This window comes from Megalobrama amblycephala, linkage group LG17, assembly GCF_018812025.1.
Source record: "Megalobrama amblycephala isolate DHTTF-2021 linkage group LG17, ASM1881202v1, whole genome shotgun sequence".
Lineage (NCBI taxonomy): Eukaryota > Metazoa > Chordata > Actinopteri > Cypriniformes > Xenocyprididae > Megalobrama > Megalobrama amblycephala.
The window spans coordinates 13,612,877-13,635,120 of NC_063060.1; the positions used below are offsets into that span (position 1 = coordinate 13,612,877).

The 22,244-nt window shown below is 49.2% G+C and overlaps 1 protein-coding gene across 5 annotated transcripts in view; it reads right to left on the reverse strand.

Annotated features, from left to right (window-relative positions):
* Window positions 1–22,244, reverse strand: part of mier1b (mesoderm induction early response 1b, transcriptional regulator) — a 149,663-nt gene that overhangs the window by 39,527 nt on the left and 87,892 nt on the right. For all 5 annotated transcript variants that reach the window (XM_048162542.1, XM_048162540.1, XM_048162539.1 and 2 more), the window contains exon 5: window positions 2,831–2,957. In XM_048162542.1, the coding sequence (XP_048018499.1) occupies window positions 2,831–2,957 (127 nt within the window). The remainder of the gene's footprint in view (window positions 1–2,830; window positions 2,958–22,244) is intronic.

Genomic DNA, 22,244 nt, shown 5'->3' on the forward strand with positions numbered 1-22,244 from the left:
GGCGTCACTGGTTGGAGGGTTCGGGGGTACCTTTCATCATCTGGACTGATCATAAGAACCTTGAATATATCAGATCCGCTAAACGACTTAACTCTAAGCAGGCTCGGTGGGCTCTGTTTTTCGGTCGTTTTGAGTTTTCTTTATCTTACCATCCCGGGTCCAAGGACATCAAGCCCGATGCTTTATCTCGTGTTTTTGATCGTTCCGAGCGCCCGTCCACTCCCGAGTGTATTCTACCTGAGAGACTCATTGTCTCTTCACTCACATGGGAGGTCGAGTCGAAGGTCCGCACGGCCTTAGAAGGGGTAACGCCTCCGCCCGGGTGCCCACCGAGTCGGTTATTTGTGCCAGAGGGGTTACGTTCAGACGTTATCCGATGGGGCCACGATTCCAATCTGGCTTCTCATCCAGGGGTTAGTCGTACCAATTTTTTGCCCTGCATGGCTCGCGGCGTTCACAATTTTGTTTTGGCTTGCTCTGTCTGCGCTCGTGGTAAGACTTCCAATCGTTCCCCTGATGGACTCCTTCAACCGCTGTCTGTCCCTTCGAGACCCTGGTCCCACATAGCGCTAGATTTTGTCACAGGCCTCCCTCCTTCACAGGGCAATACGGTGATTTTGACCATAGTGGACCGGTTCTCGAAGGCGGCACATTTCATCCCCTTGCCCAAATTACCCACTGCCAAGGAGACAGCGGTTACTGTCATTAATCACGTCTTCCGCATCCATGGCCTCCCGGTAGACGTGGTTTCTGACAGGGGATCCCAATTTACCTCCAAATTCTGGAAGGAGTTTTGTCGTTTACTGGTGGCGACTGTTAGTTTGTCATCTGGGTTCCATCCCGAGACGAACGGGCAAGCTGAGAGAGCCAACCAGGATTTGGAGAGAATGTTGCGATGTCGGGTGGCTCAGAATCCTTCCTCCTGGAGTCAGCAGCTTCCTTGGGTGGAGTACGCGCACAACTCGTTACCAGTGTCGGCTACGGGCCTGTCGCCTTTTCAGTGTAGTCTAGGTTACCAGCCACCTGCCTTTCCCAGTCTGGAATCCGAAGTCGCGGTCCCCTCCGCTCGCGCCTTCGTCCAGAGGTGTTGTCACACGTGGAGAAGAGTCCGAGAAACTCTTCTTCAGGTGGGAGCGTGCACCAAGGCCCAGGCCGACCGCCACCGGCTGAAGCCTCCCGTATACGTCGTTGGTCAAAAAGTGTGGCTTTCATCCAAGAACATTCCGCTCCGCTCCGTGAGTAACAAGTTAGCACCCAAATTTATTGGCCCGTTTACGGTCACCAAAATTCTTAGCCCGGTGACTGTCCGCCTCAAATTGCCACCAGCGTACCGCAGAATTCATCCCGTTTTTCACGTGTGTAAAATTAAACCTGTTTTTCATTCTAACATTTATCCGCCGGTTCCGGTTCCTCCCCCGCCGCGACTCGTAGATGGGGAACCTACTTATTCGGTCCGTCGTATCTTGGACGCCAGGCGGAGGGGACGCGGATTCCAGTACTTGGTGGACTGGGAAGGTTACGGTCCGGAGGAGAGGAGTTGGGTTCCTGCCAGGGACATCCTGGACCACTCTCTTATTGATGATTACAATCGACAGGTAGGCTCTCCTGGGAGCGCCAGGAGGTGCTCGTAGGAGAGGGGGTACTGTCACGGTTCATGGGTTCACTTACTCGCCCTCATGTGGTTGTGGTGTGTATTGCCTGTGAGTGAGTGATTGTGTGGGCGTCACCCATCTGTCTGATTGTGATGTGCTGCCAGCCGTGTCTTGTTCAGTGTTTGCTATTTAATGTGCATGTCTACATGGTGTCTTTGTCAGTTCGTTGCAGGCTGTCCCGGTGTCGTGTGTTCCGTGTTTCACTTCCCATTTCCTGGATTTCTGGACTATCGTATTGTGCCCGTGTCTGGGTGGATTATATGAACTGTCGTCTTGTGCCCGCGTCTGGGTTGGATTATCCTTGGTTTCTGATACCCGCTGCAGCCCTGCGCCACCCTGTTCATCTGCCTCCGCACGCCATTGCTTCAGCACGCCTCAGTCACTGGAACGACTGCCCATTTGGAGTGAAGTTATTGTACAGCGTATTCTGTCAATAAATATTGTTTTACTTGCACTTGGATCCTCTCTCCGTGTTCATTTCCTGACACTGTCCCTCCATAGACACCGTACGCAATTGCAACTTTTTTTGACTTGATCGCTTTTTATGATTAACAGATTTAATTTGGGCTTTTAATCACATATAAACACTGATCAGCAAACATAAACAGAAGCTCAGCTGAACCTGAATGATGCGCAAGAACAAACCCCTTCTGAAAGCTCAAAAGTACTGCGTAACCAATGAGGTTCATTCTCGTGTGTTACGCAGCACATTTGAGCTTCCACAAAAGGTTTGTTCTTGCGTGTAATTCAGGTTCGGTTGAGTTTCTGTTTATGTTTGCTGATCTATGTTTATATGTGAGTAAAAGCCTAATCAATCTGTTTATCATATAAAGCGATCAAGTCTCTTCAGAAATTTTGAACAAAACCACTCAATTCATATGGATTAGTTTTCCGATCTCTTTATGAACTTTTTGAAGTGTCAAAGTTTCAATTGCGTAGGCTGTCTATGGAGCGGCAGAAAGCTCTCAGATTTCATAAAAAAAAATCTAAAAATCTTAATTTGCTTTCCGAAAATGAAAGAAAGTCTTATGGGTTTGGAAAGACATGTGGGCGAGTAATTAATGACAGATTTTTCATTTTTGGGTAAACTAACCCTTTAAGCAGACTTTAAAGATTATATTGATAAACATAAATCAAATGCAGAGAGCAGTACCAGGTGAAGCTTATCTGTCTCTTACTCTGAAAGTAGCCATGGTTCTGTGATCGTATAAGTTCAGCTGTGTTACAGGCTTTTACTGCACAAACTCGACTGTCAGTGGAGTGGTTCTCATTCGCCATTCTTGAAGATACCTTTGCTCCATCCTCCTAAAAAAAAAAAAAAAAAAAAAATCATTAAAACACAGCAAAAGATATATGAACTGAACATTTCTTGTTACTTGCCAAATTTTACAAATATTGACCAAAAATTGCTATCCGTAAGCTATTAAAAATAATAATAATAATAATGCATCTGATCTATTGAGTGCTCTTACTTTAGAAATGTCCAGTAAAGGACAGGTAACAATTTTTTTGTCGGATACCGATACCGCAGCCTTGAGTAGCTGCTAATACCGATACTGTTACACCATTACTGTTTTTTTCTTGATCAGTTTAGCTATAACTCTTCAACTTGCTAACTGCACACTGCTTTATTTGTAAATAAAGAGAAAACAGAAAAAACAAATAGGATAAATGTTCACATAATGATAAATATATTAGCGTCCACACCAATGCATGGTAACGTTGTGAGCTCAAGCGTTTGAGCTCAAGGTAGATTCTTATCAGCTGTCAATGTTTTTTTATCGCACTTTCCAAAGCCGCGTCTCCTTCAAAACACGTGTTAAACTATCTCATGTCTCAAAGCACATAACACTACAATAATAATGAACATACACAACTTAAAGGGAACCTGTACCACCCTACTGCAGATTCATTTCAGCATTGATAGTGTTGCCATTGAAACATAAATTCGAGTCAAAACCTGCTCAGAGTATATCTGAATACATCATAGATTTCCATCTCTTCCAAATTACAGTAGTTATGGCATGAATGCAGCATAAGCTTGTTGTTTTGGTTCAGGAGGAACTGTAAAAGGCAGCTGCTGTTTGTTTGCGCACTCGTGACTGATGCCTGTCTAACGCCGTACAGCATGTAACGTGCTGATGACTTGTGATGTCTGCATGAGCAGGGTGTGTGGAGGTATGAAAATACATACGTTGACAGGCAGGTAGGACCATAAAATGTTCGCCCAATCATTGCCTGTAAAAAGCAGCTCAATGTTGGGGTGTTTCTCCATAAATAAAACAAGCATTCACTTCAAAAATTGTGGTGTGTGTTAAGTACAATACAAAAACAACTACAGTTACAGTTTTTTATGATTGCTTACACACTCAAATTTTAAATAACACACAGTTACTGAAACCTTACACTCAGGGAGCAAATTTCAGAAAATCGTACTCGGTTACTAACGTAACCTCGGTTCCCTGAGATACGGAACGAGTACTGCGTATGGGGAAAAGTCTCCCTTTTTCCCGTCACTGAAGCCTTTTTCAATAACGCAGTGTAACTGCACCGTCATTGGTTCACTCATGAGAAGTTGTTGAACCAATGATGGCGCGGCATAGCTGCGCGGCCTATGGCGACAAAGCGCGCGAATATTCCCACCGAAAGGGGCGGGGTTAAGTGCTATATAAGCCGGCGTTTCGCCATAGGATTTCAGGCCATATCGACTGAAGCGACGACCCTGAAGCCGCAGCCTCGTGGCACGGCAAGTAACGCAGTACTCGTTCCGTATCTCAGGGAACCGAGGTTACGTTAGTAACCGAGTACGTTCCCTTTCGATACTTCACTCGTACTGCGTATGGGGAACGAATTCAACTGCGCCGTGCCACGGCAGGGAACGACTGGACATGTTTGGGACGCCTAGAGGGGTCCACGAAACTAGTAAGAAGGCCGAAGCCGTCAACCCTTAGTTACACTACAAGAGGAGATCACTCCTGAACCGGTTTGAGGCGGAGCTCGAAGAGGCCGCTGCATCACACCGAAAGGACCCAAGCTTGTAAAGTCGGAACGTCCAACTGGTAAAATCTGACAAAGGTGGACGGCGAGGACCAGCCGGCCGCCTCACAGATGTCTTTGATAGAAACTCCACTGGACCAGGCCCAAGAAGAGGCCATTCCTCTAGTGGAGTGAGCTCTAACTCCTATGGGGCATTCCAAGCCCATCGAGGAGTAACAAAGAGCTATGGCGTCGACAATCCAACGCGAGAGGCGTTGCTTTGAGACTGGACACCCTTTGGTGCGGCCACCAAAGCAAACAAAGAGCTGATCCGATAGCCGAAAAGGCTGTGATCGCTCTACGTAAGTTTTCAATGCCCTAACGGGGCAGAGCAACTCCAGCTCTTGCTCTTCTGACAAGACAGGGAGCGCAGAGAGGGAGATGACCTGTGCTCTGAACGGGGTCGAGAGCACCTTAGGGACGTAGCCATGCCTGGGTTTCAATACGACTTTAGAGTCGTTGGGCCCAAACTCAAGGCAAGCAGGGCTCACAGAGAGGGCCTGCAGATCGCCGACACATTTTACCGATGCTAAAGCCAGTAGCAGAGCGGTCTTAAGCGTCAGGGGCCTGAGGTCAGCTGAGCACAGCGGCTCAAAGGGAGGTCCTTTGAGAGCCCTAAGGACCATAGATAGGTCTCAGGTGGGAACAGTGAGGGGGCGAGGAGGATTCAATCGCCTAGCACCCCTCAAGAAACGCACCACTAGGCCGTTTCTCCCCACCGACTGGCCAGCGATAGGAGAGTGAAACACTGCGATGGCTGCTATGTAAACTTTGAGCGTTGAAGGGGCTCGCCCTGAATTCAAACGCTCTTGGAGAAAGGACAGTATCGGAGATACGTCACACTCCGCTGGATCTATGTTGCGTGCCGAGCACCAATCAACAAAGATCGACCATTTCTGGGCATAGAGACGTCTCGTAGACGGAGCTCTCGCCTGAGAGATGGTGTTCAGCACATCCCCGGGGAGGTTAACCGGCTCCCGTCAAGGGACCATAAGTGCAGAGCCAAAGTTCTGGCTGTGGGTGCCAAATCGTCCTGTTCGCCTGAGAGAGGAGGTCCCGTCTCAGAGGAATGGGCCACGGGGCTCTCGTGGAGAGCCTGAACAGCTCTGAGGACCAAACCAGGCTCCTCCAGAGCGTGGCCACCAGGAGGACTCTGTGCTTGTCTTTCCTGATTCGTCTGATAACCTGAGGAATCAGAGCGATCAGGGGAAACGCGTAAAGAAGGGTGCTGGGCCAATGGTGGGCCAGCGCGTCGTCCTTCTTCGAGAAATAAGTTGGGCAATGAGAATTGTCTTCTGAGGCGAAGAGGTCGACCTCTGCCTTCCTGAAGAATTTCCATATCTTGAGAACCGTCTGGGGGTGGAGCGTCCACTCGTCTGAGGGGACATTGCTCCGAGACAGCATGTCTGCTCCCAGATTGGTTTTTGCAGGAATGTGTGTCGCCCTGAGCGACAGAAACCTGGGTAGAGCCCATACCAGAAGACGCTTCGCCAGCGTGCATAAGCGGCTGGACGAAAGACCTCCCTGGTGATTTATGTACGACACCACTGTCATGCTGTCCGACTGGACTAGGACGTGGCGTCCCGTCAGGTGAGCCTGAAAGAAGTGAAGGGCACGTATCACTGCCAGCATCTCGAGGCAGTTGATATGAAGATGGCTCTCCTCGTGTGACCACGAGCCGAAGGCCGGTCTGCCCTCGCAAAGAGCGCCCCAACCCGAGTTGGATGCGTCTGTCGAGAGCACTGTCCTTTGCGACGCCGCCTGAAGGGGTATGCCACGCTTGAACCACTCGGGGTTCAACCAAGGCTTCAGGGCTGATAGACAGGCCTGATTGACCTTGAGACAGAAGCGGCCATGCCGCCAGGCGTGGGGGGGAACCGAAACTTCAGCCAGTACTGCAGAGGCCGCATCCGAAGAAGGCCGAGCTGTAGAACTGGGGAGGCGGAAGCCATCAGCCCTAATAACCTCTGGAAGAGCTTCAGAGGAAGGTAGGCTTTGTTTGTGACGGAAGCCGCGAGCTGCTGAATGGCCAGAGCGCGCTCTGGCGAGACTACTGCCGTCATGCGGACAGAGTCGAAAACCGCTCCCAGGAACGAAATATGTTGGCTGGGAAGCAGCGAGCTCTTGGACAGGTTGACCCTGAGTCCCAGGCATTTTAGATGGCTGAGGAGCACAGATCTGTGAAGTTCTAGCTCTGCTCGCGAGTGGGCCAGAATGAGCCAATCATCAAGATAATTCAGAACACGGATTCCCATCTGTCTGAGTGGGGAAAGAGCCGCATTCATGCACTTGGTAAAAGTGCGAGGAGCCAGGGACAGCCCGAAGGGTAGGACCGTGTATTGGTAAGCCACACCCTCGAAGGCGAATCTCAAGAATCGCCTGTGGTGGGGGCTATCTGGATGTGAAAGTAAGCGTCCTTCAGATCTAGTGAGCAGAACCAGTCCTCGTGACAAATCTGTGCGAGGATCTGTTTCAGCGTCAGCATCTTGAACTTCCGTCTCATGAGGGAGCGGTTCAAGATCCTGAGGTCTAAGATGGGTCTGAGACCGCCATCTTTCTTGGGGACCAGAAAGTAACGGCTGTAAAAGCCCGACTCACTCTCTGGAGGAGAGACTATTTCTATAGCCCCTTTCCTGAGCAGCGCCAAGACTTCGGTTCGGAGAACGTGAGCGTCGTCAGAAATAACCGAAGTTTGAAGCACCCCGCCGAAGCGTGGGGGTCTTCGGGCGAACTGGAGCGAGTAGCCCTGACTTACGATCCCTAGAGCCCACTTCGACAGCCCGGGGATGGCCCCCCAAGCCTCGACCCGGGTGGCAAGAGATTGAATGACATCGGCTGACGGGCCGCCTGAGGGGGGGCTGTACACCGAGGGGAGTGGAAGAGGAAATTTGCCCTTTATTAGAAAAGGAAAAAATGTGTTCGCCGTGAGAACGGCGGTTTGTGTGGACGCAACATTTGTGGGCCCATCTGCAACACTGAGCATCACTCCCACGCCCGGATGTGAACGAGGCGGAGGGGAAACTGCACAAAGGAGCTTTGGGGGTGGTCCGGCCGCAGCGAGACCCCGTCCTCTTCCTTCCTCTTAGATCAGGATGACTTAGGCGTTACAGGGTCCAGCGCAATCTTGGGCCGGGGTCCCTGGCGTCTCGGGAAGGAGCGTTTGGCAGAGCGAGAGCGCTGGCGGTGCTCCTTTGGCGGTGCTGCCTGGGAGGCAGAGGGGGCAGGCTTGCTCTGCTGAGCCGGCGCAGGCCTGGGTCGGCTTGAAGCAGATGCGGAGCTGGAGCGTTTTGGCAGGAAGTGTCTCATGGCCTGAGACGACTTCTGCACTGCGGTGAATCGCTCGGTGAAACCCTCTACCGCTGGACCAAAGAGACCGGAAGGCGAGACAGGGGCGTCTAAAAAGGCCATCTTATCCGCGTCCTTGATCTCGGTCAAGTTGAGCCATAAGTGGCGCTCTAAAACCACCAGGCTGGCCATGGACCTTCCAATGGCCTGGGCTGTGGCCTTCGTGGCTCGCAGGGCTAGGTCAAAGCCGGACTCGTCCATTGAGCGGAGAAGCTTGGCTTGAAACACTTGAAATATGGCCATGGTGTGCCGAGGCAGCTTGGCCTGCGGAGGCGTAGGCTCGCGAAGCCAGGGTGGAGGTAGTCCTGCAGGGCTTTGAAGGAAGGGCCCTCTTTGTTTTCCAGCCCACAGCCGCGGGAGGACAGAGGTGAGCTGCCACTGCTTCATCCAGGGGCGGCAGGTGCTCGTAACCCTTTTCTTCAGCGCCGTCCACAGTCGTGAGGGCTGAACGGTGCGTGGTGTGCAGGCGGGCAGAGTAGGGGGCGCGCCATGACTTTGTCAGCTCCTCGTGTACCTCGGGGAAGAACGGGGCAGCACGTTGGCGAGGGGCCTGGCGCCTTCCCGGCAGGAACCACTCATCCAGACGGCTCCGTGGCGGCTCTTCCGGCGGAGCCCAATCCAGTTCTAGCTCTTCCACAGCTTTCGAGAGAATGCGGAAAAGTTCGGCGTCCATGCCCGAGCCGTGTTGAATGGGCTCCAGCGGAGGCGGGGTCGTCCGACTCGCCAGCCCAGCCTTCTGCTTCGGAAGCCGCGAGAGACATGGAGTCGTCTAGCAGCTCTTCATCCGATCCACCGAATGAGACGAGGTCACTTGCATCTGCTGAGCTCAGGGTGGGAAAATCTGACGGGCGACTGCTCTCTGGTGGGAGAGGGCGAGGCACGCGGGGGCTGGGCCGACGTGAGCTCGCTCAACTCCGGGCGCTGGGTCGCTCTACCCCGCTGTCTCTTCCTCGCAGGCTCACGGCGGGAAGGGGACGGGAGGGCGCGAGCGGTGGGACTGCCTCCAGTAAAGAAAGCAACCCGCGAGCGCAGTGTAGCAACTGTGGACGAACCAGACAAATGAATCATTCAGATGATTCTTTCAAAACATAATTCTAATTCAGAATTGGGGTTCCGGCTCCGGCCCGTCTGCAGATAAAGCCAGGCTGATTACTTTTACGACACATGCTTCCTGATAGCAGAAGCGACATACCAAAGGGTCACCCAAGAAGACAGAGAGACAATCCAGACCCTTTTGTTTCTTTACTTCACAGGAAAGCCAAAGAGACTGTTGAACAAATAAATCTGCTTCAAAATTGTTCCAACAATTTTAACGGACTTATCAAACATCTTTTAACTACATACATTTTGCATTATGTGTCCACAAGTACTACCTGTAAACAGTTAGGCTTTAGAACACTCACAATTCATGTAAATGTGTTAACTCTTGACTGAATGACTGAAAGTATGCCTTATTTGGACTTGATCTATTTCTTTTCATCTTTCTTAAATCATGGCTTGAATGAAATCTGTTTAAAATGTATTGTATTCCATTTAATAGAAATTATGTTAAAATGGCACTCTCTGCTGAAGCAGAAACAGGATGTAACACTTATGTTTTATTGGGGTCAGAGGAAGGCCCTCTTGAAACAGGACAATGTCTGATTGGCCAGGACTCCTCAGAGGTGTGACAAACAACTAAGTTTAAATGATCATATTGCAAGATAGTAAACGGAGAAGTTGGGGGGAGAGGTTGGTCACTAAACGGGGGAGAAGTTGGTTAGTAAACGAACAGGGAGTTGGTTCTGTTCTGGGAAAAGAAGCCAAGACAAGTACCAATAACAATGGAGTAACAAGAAAGAACAGACAAGCAGCTAATTCAAGCCATTCAACCTTCACTCACTTTTCTTTTCTTTTACTTAATTCTCCTTTACCGCTGAAAGTCTCGTGTCCTAAGTTTCGCCGCAAAGTTCAACCAACGACTTTTGCCGCTTCAACTCCAGCGACAAAGAGACTTCCTTCATTGTTCCACACGGACCTGATCTGGACCAATCATCGACTTGGGAAACCCCTCTCTGCACGACGAGGGAAATTCACCTTTAAGCCAACGCAAGCAAGTACCTCCAGATGAAAACTGAACTGGTGCATTTAAATGAATGATTCATGGTTCGTTCTGGTCTTTGAAATGCATTGATAGGAATTCGGTTAATCAGATCACCCTCTCTCTCTCTCTCTCTCTCTCTCTCTCTTTCAAAACTCTTTCTCTCTCATTTCCTTCTTACTGCAACGCGTATGAATGTATGTGCGTGTGTGTGTGTATGTGCGTGCCTTTGTGTTAGATTAGTTTGTGTTAGAATAAATAAAATCTCTTGTAGATTTTAAAAAGAAAGTGTCTTGTATTATGTGCTTTATGATTTAATGTCTTAAACTGTCGATTTCAAGTTACCGTGCTCTAATCAGTGTTTTCACGATTGTTGGATATTTATATCCGTTACAAGAGCTTATTACGGCTCGAGCAAATGAACGCTGGACGAATCAGTTGCTCGGTCGTAATCTAAACAACTCTTTATTCATTTGAGCTAATTTTACTTCCTAGGGTGTTTTCCCTACAGCAGAGAGGCCAGACTCATGCACTCGCAGTGCGGGCATGAAGCGTCGGTGAGCGCGGCTTCCGCATGGGGCTTACCCAGGCATCCAACGCACTCATCGTGTCCATCGTTGTCCTGCAGAGGGGCTCTGCAGGTGTCACAGAAGTGACGCGGCATTTGAAACAACGCCGGCGCCGTGAAAACGGCGATTGGGGGGCTCTTTTAGAGCGGCGAGGGCCGCGGAAGCTCTTTTAGAGCGGACGAATCCGCTAGGAAAATGCTCGTAGAGCGGTATTGAACCGCGAGGAAAACGCTCTCAAAGGGGGCGCCGGATGGCGGCAGGAGACGGCTGAGATGGCGGCCGGAACAGGAAGCAGGCGGCGGGCGTCTAGAAGACGGCGCTCGGGGCAGCAGTCCACGAGGGCGCCGGCGCTGTCGTCGTCCGACGGCTCAGCTGGGTCCGCTGCGGGGCCTCTTCAACGGCGGCGAGAGCTGCTTCTTCCAGGCGGCGAGCTTCTTCGGCTTCAGCACGGAGATCAGCGAAGAGATGTGTAGTCGTCGCTGAAGGAGAAAGGACTGAAATCCTATGGCGAAACGCCGGCATATATAGCACTAAACCCCGCCCCTTTCGGCGGGAATATTCGCGCGCTTTGTCGCCATAGGCCGCGCAGCTATGCCGCGCCGTCATTGGTTCAACAACTTCTCATGAGTGAACCAATGACGGTGCAGTTACACTGCGTTATTGAAAAAGGCTTCAGTGACGGGGAAAAAGGGAGACTTTTCCCCATACGCAGTACGAGTGAAGTATCGAAAGGGAACTAACATAATGTCACTTCTTTGCCATTTCAAGACACTGATTTTCAAAATACCACCCCTATAAACACAGCCATCAGGTGTTCAGACAATTATGTGCTTAACACTCTGAGGTCTGAAAACGCGCCGGCGCGTTTTGCAGTTTTTTTTTCACATTGCAGCAAAACAGACTTAACATACTCCGTCATTTTTTGTCATAGAGACATAAGTAATATATCAATTTAAACTATAGAATATCTTCTTTTATTTGTATACACTCAGAGTAAAAACACAATGTTGTGCTTTTTGTAAAATAAAGAAAACTAACATGATGCGTGATTTCTCCTCTCCCTCTGAACGAAGTCCAATCTGATAGTTCTCAGAAAATGAACTGTAACTTAGTGAATACTAATCACAGAAAAATTAAACTTATGTCTAAAAAAACGTTAATATGTCAGGTTTTAAATCATGTAAGTCAAATTGAAAACAAACCTTCTGTGTTTATGTAATCTGTATGAAAAGAGAGCCATGTCAGAAGTCCGTGATTCAGCTCATTATCTGCTAATGCGGCCACGCCCACAGAGCCAGCGCTATTCAGACGCAAATTCAGAGGCAATACATGCATTCATCGTCTCAATCGTGTATTTATTGTCTTGAAAAGTGTTTATCTGGATGTAAAAGTCATGGTTAGGGAGCTCTAGAAGACATGCAGTTAGTTCCTGTTTTCTTTTCTTCTACAGATGAATTTTAGATGAGTTTTTGTTTCTTTAGCGCCCTCCGGCTGCAGTATGAATTGGAAACTCCATTCATTGAATAGCCTCTTCTTCTTTTAGATGAATTTGTGGACTAAAAATGCACAGAGAGCGCCCTCCAACTTCAAGGATGAATTGAAAACACCAGCTCTCATAGTAATGACAATGAATATTAAAAAAATATAACTACTCTGTATAGAAAATTGACATAAGCATATGAGAATCCAATATTTCTCCAAATGTGCATGCTTTTAAACTAAAAGCCAATATTCAGACTCTTTGCATCACAGAAATACATTATATTTTAAAGTATAATATAAAACCATTACTTTATATTGTAATAATATTTTTCTGTATGTTTCATATATCATTGTCACGGAGACGAACTCCGTGATTCCCTCCTCTGGCCATCGGAGGGAACCCTCACCAGAATACTGACACACACACACACACTCACCCACACTACATTTCCCACAAGCCCGTACCTTGGACTGATTGCACCTGCAGCTGAACCGCATTACCTGGACTATATAAGACTGCCATCCTCATCCATCAGACGCGAAGTCTTGTTTTGCCGAGGTGAACAATTCCGAGCGTTTATTCCTGTCTGATTACTTGTTGCTGTTCTGCCTGTTTATCTACTTACGACCCGTTGCTGCCTACCTTTGACCTGTGCCTGTGTTCCTGATTCTGTGAGTGATATCTGCCAGCCCTGACTTTCTGCCTGTCTGACCACGATTCTGCCTATCCCTTACATACCAGTTTGCTCCTGTCTGACCCTGCCTGTACCACTACGATTATTGTAAATAAAGCATGCAAATGGATCCCTGTCAGAGTGATGATTTGTTACAGAAGACTTCGCCAGAACAAGACCCAGCTGCTTTTTCCCACCTGTGTGCAACAATGTCTGCTCAGGCCAGCCAGCTCGCTGCCCATCAGCACCAGCTTAATCGCCTCACTTCCATCACAGAGGAACTGGTCAAAGCTTTACAAGGAATGCAGGTATCCGCACCAGCGGCACCTTCCCCTCCTGCCGCGGCCGCCATTAACCACGCAGCAGGAACGCTGCCGCCTAGCAACCCTCGTCTATCGCTCCCCGAGAAGTTTGATGGTGATCCCGCCAAGTGCAAGGGCTTTATCCTCCAGTGCTCCCTCTTTATTAACCAACAACCAGCCTCGTACCCCACGGAGACCAGTAAGATTGCCTTTGTTTGTTCTCTGTTTACGGGAAGGGGCTTTAGAGTGGATAACAGCTGTATGGGGGGCGGATGGATCCACCTTTCCGACATTTGATTACTTCATGCAACAATTTAAAGCTGTCTTCGATCACCCAAGCGATGGGAAGGGTGCGGGTGACCGACTCATGGAACTGGTGCAGGGCAGAAGGACGGCGGCTGAGTATGCTCTGGCATTTCGCACACTCGCCGCCCAGACCAATTGGGTGAGTGACACTCTTAAAGTATGTTTTAGACGTGGATTGTCTCATGAATTACAGTCGGAGTTGGCTTGTCGGGATGAAGGGAAGAGCCTGGACCAGTATATTGAACTCGTCATTCATGTGGACAACCTTATTCGAACTCGCAAGTCTGGCCAGAAACGAAGTGTTCGCCCCATTCAGCCGACGGAGTCAGAAACCCCAGAACCCATGCAAATCAACGCCTACCACATCTCCGAGGAGGAAAGAAATCGCCGACTGGTTAATCGTCTATGTCTGTACTGTGGCAGTCCCGGTCATGTTCGCAACATCTGTCCCGTACGAACTCGGCCAGAAAGTCAACGCCTGGTGAGTGAATCCAATCCCTATTATAACTCAGATATGACTGTTTCTGTACCCATAACCCACCTGATTCATGACACTTGGATGAATACAATGGCATTATTGGATTCAGGGGCTGCAGGGAACTTCATCTCCCAATCTTTCGCACAGCAATACAGCATTCCTCTAATCGAATGTTCTTCTTCCCTCGCAGTGGAAGCCATAGATGGGCGACCCCTGGGCTCCGGACGAGTCAACACCATCACCCAACCAGTAACCATGCAAACAGGCATATTGCACACTGAGCTCATACAATTTCACGTGTTACCCACCTCAACCTCGTCAGTTATACTCGGATTACCATGGCTACGCACACACAATCCCGTCGTCTGTTGGCGAGAGGGTCAGATATTACAATGGAATGAGAACTGTTTCGTCAAATGTCTGTCTTCTGTCACTTCCCTTCCTCTCAGAACGATCCAAGCCGATGATTCCTCACCTGTACCCGAATTCCAGATCCCCTCTGAATAATCAAGATCTATCACTGGCATTCAGCAAGGTACGTGCCGCGCAGTTACCACCGCATCGCACATATGACTGTGCCATCGATCTTCTCCCGGGAACGACACCACCCAGGGGCCGCATCTTCCCGCTCTCCCAACCTGAGTCAGAATCTATGAAGAATTACATCGAGGAGGAACTGGCGAAAGGCTTCATCCGCCCATCCACATCACCTGCTTCGGCGGGCTTCTTCTTCGTGAGTAAAAAAGACGGAGGTCTGCGCCCCTGTATAGATTATCGTGGTCTCAATGATATAACTGTCAAGTTTCGCTACCCTTTGCCCTTGGTTCCTGCAGCTTTGGAACAGCTCCGAACGGCCAAACTCTTCACCAAGCTCGATCTACGGAGTGCCTATAACCTGATTCGCATCTGGGAAGGAGACGAATGGAAAACCGCCTTCTCAACGGCCACTGGACACTATGAGTATCTCGTTATGCCCTTCGGGCTTGTCAACAGTCCGTCCGTCTTCCAGTCATTCATAAACGATGTGTTCAGAGACATGCTTAACCGCTTTGTTATTGTCTACATAGATGACATTCTGATATACTCCGACACTATGGAGGAGCATGTTCAACAGGTCAGACAAGTTCTCAAGCGCCTGATCCAGTACCAACTCTATGCCAAGGCCGAGAAATGCGAGTTCCACAAGTCCTCCGTCTCTTTCCTGGGGTATGTCATTAGCCCCGAGGGTGTCGCCATGGACGAGAGAAAGGTTAACACCATCCTAAAGTGGCCACAGCCCCAGACCGTCAAAGAGATGCAACGATTCCTGGGTTTCTCCAATTTCTACAGGCGCTTCATCCGCAACTTCAGTTCTATAGCCAACCCACTCACCAGCATGGTCAGAAAAGGTCAGTGCCAACTCAGATGGACTCCCGCGGCTCTTAATGCTTTTCAACAACTCAAGGAACGTTTCACCTCTGCACCCATACTGCATCATCCCGACCCATCTCTACCATTTATTGTCGAGGTGGACGCTTCCAACACTGGTCTCGGCGCCATCCTATCTCAGGGTATCTCATCCTATCTCAAGGTAACCCTCCTAAAATGTTTCCCTGTGCTTTTTATTCCAGAAAACTGAATGCTGCCGAACGAAATTACGACGTCGGGGATCGGGAATTGCTGGCCATGAAAGCGGCTGTTGAGGAGTGGCGTCACTGGCTGGAGGGAGCCGTGCATCCATTTATCATACTAACGGACCATAAGAACCTCGAATACCTCCGTACCGCTAAGAGACTGAACCCCCGCCAGGCCCGATGGTCCCTCTTCTTCTCACGCTTCAACTTTACCGTGACCTATCGACCCGGTTCAAGAAACACCAAAGCGGATGCCCTATCACGCCAGTTTGAAGGTGAGCAGGAGCACAAAGACCCAGAAACTATAATACCATCTTCTCTTATCATTGCACCCGTACAGTGGGACATTATGACCGAACTGGAACAGGCCAACTCGGAGATCGAGGTCCCTCAAGAATGTCCTCCGGAGAGGACCTTTGTACCGCTGGCACTGCGCACTCGGATACTGGAGATGGTTCACAAATCCCCGGCAGTCGGTCACCCAGGCATTGCAGCCACTATCCAGGTCATACAAAATCGATTCTGGTGGCCTTCCCTCTCGAAGGATACTATACAGTTTGTTAAAGCCTGCGGTCTGTAACAGTCAAAAGCCTTCTCATCAGCTTCCTGCCGGTCTGCTGCATCCTCTACCAGTGCCCCAACGTCCATGGTCCCACATCGCAGTCGACTTTATAACCGATCTTCCCGTTTCTAACGGCAATACAACCATACTCACAGTAGTGGATCGCTTCTCCAAGGCTTGTCGACTGATTCCTTTACCCAAGCTTCCCACCGCCATGCAGACCGCCGAACACCTATGCCAGTGGGTGTTTCGGATCTACGGTTTACCTGAAGACATTGTGTCTGATCGGGGTTCACAATTTACCTCACGCCTGTGGACCGCCTTCTGCCAAGCATTGAACATCAATGTCAGTCTCTCATCCGGGTACCATCCACAGTCCAACGGGCAGACCGAACGCCTGAACCAGGAACTCACTCGCTTCCTCAGGTCATACTGCAGCAACAATCAAGACGACTGGTCCCGGTACCTCCTATGGGCTGACTACGCCCAGAACTCTCTTCGCAAACCTGCAACCGGACTAACCCCTTTCCAATGTGTCTTGGGCTTTCAACCACCCCTGTTTCCCTGGTCTGGTGAGCCCACTAACGTACCAGCTGTCAATGACTGGCTCAACAGTAGCGAAGCCATCTGGGACAGGGCGCACACACACCCGCAACACGCTGTTCGCCGTCAGAAGGAACAAGCTGACCGCCGCCGACGCCTCGGACCCACCTATCACCCTGGTCAGTGGATATGGCTATCCACCAGAGACATGCGCCTACGACTCCCCTGCAAGAACTTAAGTCCAAGGTACGTTGGTCCATTTCAAATCACACAGCAGATAACACCAGTCTCATTCCGTTTAGCATTACCTAACCACTATCGTATTTCTCCCACTTTCCATGTCTCACTGCTCAAACCTGCCGATGGCCCCCGCGAGGAGGGGGAGGAGAGGTCCAGTGACCAGGGCCCCCCACCCGTCTTGGTCGATGGCGAAGGGATCTATCAGGTCCGTGAATTATTGGATTCCAGACGCCGCGGTCGTACACTCCAGTACCTGGTTGACTGGGAGGGGTTTGGTCCGGAAGAACGCTCCTGGGTCGATTCGGATGATATCCTAGACCCCAACCTGGTGGCCGAGTTCCACACTAACCATCCGGATAAGCCAGCCCCTCGTCCTCGAGGAAGACCGCGGCGTCGCCAGCATCCTCGCGCCAGGAGGCGCTCACGGGGGGGGGCTCTGTCACGGAGACGAACTCCGTGATTCCCTCCTCTGGCCATCGGAGGGAACCCTCACCAGAATACTGACACACACACACACTCACCCACACTACATTTCCCACAAGCCCGTACCTTGGACTGATTGCACCTGCAGCTGAACCGCATTACCTGGACTATATAAGACTGCCATCCTCATCCATCAGACGCGAAGTCTTGTTTTGCCGAGATGAACAATTCCGAGCGTTTATTCCTGTCTGATTACTTGTTGCTGTTCTGCCTGTTTATCTACTTACGACCCGTTGCTGCCTACCTTTGACCTGTGCCTGTGTCCCTGATTCTGTGAGTGATATCTGCCAGCCCTGACTTTCTGCCTGTCTGACCACGATTCTGCCTATCCCTTACATACCAGTTTGCTCCTGTCTGACCCTGCCTGTACCACTACGATTATTGTAAATAAAGCATGCAAATGGATCCCTGTCAGAGTGATGATTCGTTACAATCATGATGAGCTTGAGACATCACAGAAGGTTTTTTTCACAGCCTACCTGACTGAAATGCCTCATTAATATGCAAGTCATTTCAGCTCATTACTATCCAATTCTTTTGTCTTCTCAGGTGAGAATGGCCCATTTTCAGTGGTGATTCACGCCTCCATGCATACTGTGTTTCTTGGCAAAAAGTGTCTTACAAAAACTAAATCAATATATTGTTTTATATGAAGGAGTAGGCAGCATAATTTTTACATAATTTTGAAGCAAAAACTCTAGTTTACAACCTCCAATACCCATAAGTCTTGTGAACACAGATTTACTATACTTTTTTTGGCCTTATTTCAGTGACTTAAGTTTTTTGCTTTTTCAATAACCACGCATAAACATTATTCCTTCAAAAACACAAACATGTACATACATGTTCCTCACATATTATTGTAGCCTAGTTTGTGCTGAATACAGTGTAACACTTTTGTCATTTATATGTTTATGAACAACTGAAAAAAGCACAAATGTCAGGGCATGTCAAAACTTCTCCAGGCCCCAAATCAGCCTCAGACTCCAGAGGGTTAACCTCAACAATCAGGAGGGAGAAACATCATTGGCCACAGAGCTATTTTGAATGTCCCGGGACAACGTGGTGGTAACATCACAATATATGTTGCAATCACGCAGAAGTGGTCCTCCACCAGCATGCCAACTTAAGCCCTTACAACACGGCCCACATATTCACATTTTAGAAAGACTACACAAAATCATCACAGCAGAAGACCAAATGGATGCAGAGCAGATGAGATACACTGTCATATGGGGCGATGTAAATTTCCACCTATCTGCTCTGGTCCAAAACTGGTTTCATTAGCGTCCACAATTTTCACTCCAATACCTCCCACCATACTGCCCCTTCCTTAAACCCACTGAGGAGGTTTTTTTTGTTTTGTTTTGTTTTGTTTTGTTTTGTTTTGGCATGGAAGGTTTACGATCTCCAGATATGCTTCATTCAAGCCATGGAGAAGGCCTGACCTAATTGATGCAGGGTCTGTGCAAATATGGATTCGCCATTCAAGAAGATTCTTCCCTTGCTGTCTTGTAAGAGAGGATATTGCCTGAGATGTGGATGAAGTGTATGGCCAGATCCAGCTAGGCCAGAGATGATGCTTAGGTGTTTTTTCTCTTTTTTTGATTTAAAATCATGCTTTTGCTTTGTCTCCACAAATGTTTTTGTTCATGTAATATATTGTATTTAGAATATGTTCTGATTTTCAGTGCAAAATGTAGCCTTTGGAAAGGCATGGATGTATAGAATGGTTTTACAATGTGGTGAGAAATAAATATTGTTTTATCAATGTGCAGTACTGATCTTGTGTTTTTTTTTTGTCAATATATTCATGTACTTTACTCTAACAATGTCTCTGAAAAAAAAAAAAAAAACCCAGACTATATCATTAGAAAAGTATAAAAGTTACAAGTGTTTAAGATTGAGCACAGCAGTGTGTAAATGAATCAAACAGAATCAGAATGTATGAACCATGTGTGTTCCATACAGTGTCAAAGTTGGGTTTTGTTAAATGAATGTAAAGTTTTGAATGAAGTGTTTCATTTTGCAAAAGTACTGAGGTGTTCTGCTACTTGTGTGTGTGTGGATCTGTGAATTGTGTGTAGTGTTTTGACAAAATGAGCCTTGTTTTTAAAATTATGCTTAAGCAATCGTAAAAAACCTGATTGCCATGTTTAATCAATTGGTTTATAGGGATGGTATTTTGGAAAGCAGTGTCTTGAAATGGCAAAGAATTGACATTATGTTAGATTTCTGTGTCTAATGTAGAGAAGTGTGTTTAATGTTTTGCAAGACAATGTGTGTAGTGTTTTTCAAAAAATGTGAAGTTGAGAATGTGCTTATAGTTGTGCAGATCTGGGCTGAAATTTGCTCCCTGAGTGTAAGGTTTCAGTAACTGTGTGTTATTTAAAATTTGAGTGTGTAAGCAATCATAAAAAACTGTAACTGTAGTTGTTTTTGTATTGTACTTAACACACACCACAATTTTTGAAGTGAATGCTTGTTTTATTTATGGAGAAAGACCCCAACATTGAGCTGCATTTTACAGGCAATGATTGGACGAACATTTTATGGTCCTACCTGCCTGTCAACGTATGTATTTTCATACCTCCACACACCCTGCTCATGCAGACATCACACGTCATCAGCACGTTTCATGCTGTACAGCGTTAGACAGGCATCAGTCACGAGAGCGCAAACAAACAGCAGCTGCCTTTTACAGTTCCTCCTGAACCAAAACAACAAGCTTATGCTGCATTCATGCCATAACTACTGTAATTTGGAAGAGATGGAAATCTATGATGTATTCAGATATACTCTGAGCAGGTTTTGACTCGAATTTATGTTTCAATGGCAATGCTGAAATGAATCTGCAGTAGGGTGGTACAGGTTCCCTTTAAGTTGTGTATGTTCATTATTATTGTAGTGTTATGTGCTTTGAGACATGAGATAGTTTAACACGTGTTTTGAAGGAGATGCGGCTTTGGAAAGTGCGCTGAAGGGCAGGTGGGATCTTATGCTTTCAAAGCTAGGTCGCTATTGCTAGCCTCTTCGAAAATTGCCTACCTTACCTTTAACAAGCAAACCTGAAAATCAGTTTCTCTGATTGGATACCTATCCGATCGTGAAAAGACCAGGTCTAAATGCCCTCTGAAATGCTTTTGAGATTAATTTAAAGCCGATCACTCAAACCACTTCAGGAGGTGGTCTGAGATGCATTCCAAACGAAACCGGACAAGCGTAAATTCATCTACCCACATAGCAAATGTTTTCTGGCCCAGCTCCGGGCCACACGATCACGTTTCCCTCGGCCCAAGTACCACAAAGAATGACGGCCCTGAAGTGGCCCAGAACTGGATTAAAGACAGGGGTCACACATGGGCCATAACCGGCCCGAATCTCAGCCAGTTAATAACCCTTAACTGGCCCTGAAGTGGGCCAATACAGGTGTGGTGAGGGGGACGTGGTTCAGCGAGGTCTGCGGCGGGAGAGAGCATCGGGAGATCTTTGGTGAGTGAGCGAGTTAAATGGAAATCACGAACACCTGTTTCTCGTTTCAGTAATTGGCGCGGAGACAGGTTAAAACAGGAGTCGGGGAGAGAGAGGGGAACTGCTGACTGAGCCGCTGGTGCACGACAAACTGGAGTGAAGCCCTTTGTGGATTGTACATGCCGTGACCAGGAGTGAAGCCCTTTGTGGATTGTTTGTGCCGTGACTGGAGTGAAGCCCTTTGTGGATTATTTTATTTTGTTGTTGTGCCCTGCACAGTTTTTGGTTGGACATTTTCTGAATTTTGAAATAAAGCTCAGTCAGCAGTTGACCGCCGACCCTGTCCCCTTCCTTCCTAGACTTAAGAACATTATTTGTACTACACTGGTGCCGAAACCCGGGAAGGAAGCTGGGTGGCCGCTGCCATGCAATCTTCGTCCTCCCCGTCGACATTTGCGGAAGTCATCGCGTCCCTCGCGGTCCTGCATCAGGAGCAACATCAGGCCCTGCTGGACCTGCGCACCGACCAAGAACGTCGCTTTCAAGCCATCATGCAGGCCCAGCAGGAGGACCGCGAGAGGTTCCGGAGCTGGATTGACCGGGAGGTTCAGCAGGAGACCATCGGGCGGCTGGCTGCGCCTACCCACCTGCCGATGAATAAAATGGGGCCATCTGACGACCCCGAGGCCTTCCTCGATTTGTTCGAGCGGTCAGCCGAGGCAAGTGGCTGGCCGCGGGACCAGTGGTCCATGAGACTGGTCCCCCTACTCTCGGGGGAGTCGCAGGTGGTGGCGCAGCAACTGCCAGCCGAGAACCTCCTGGTCTTTGACGATCTTCGACGGGCCATCGTCCAGCGGGTCGGCCGGACCCCAGAGCAACATCGTCAACGCTTCCGCTCCCTGGACCTGGGCGAGTCCGGCCGGCCCTTCGTGTTGGCCCAACAGCTCCGGGACTCATGCCGCAAATGGCTACTGGCTGAGGGAAGCGACGTGGACCGGATTATCGATCGCATGGTACTGGAGCAGTTTATCACTCGGCTCCCCAAGAAAACCGCTGAGCGGGTCCAGTGCCACGCCCCACGTCGCTGGACTCAGCCATCGAACTGGCGGAGGACCACATGGTGGCGTGCCAAAGGGTCGGCGAACCCCTCCCATCTGCCTCTCTCTCTCCTTCTTTTAATTCCCCCTCTCTCTCTAAACCTGTCCCTCTACCCAGGTCTCGTCTGCCCGGCCCGCCACGTGTTCCGCCCCGGGGGCGGGGTGGAGCTGAACAGGGATCATATTATGGACCAAGGGGGGCGGGACTCCCTGCTGCCGGGCCGGACTCCGCTCCTGCTTCTCCCCTCTCTCCGCGCCAACCATTTAACCCGCTCCCTGCCACAAGAGCGGCGGGCAGGTCTGGGCCGGCC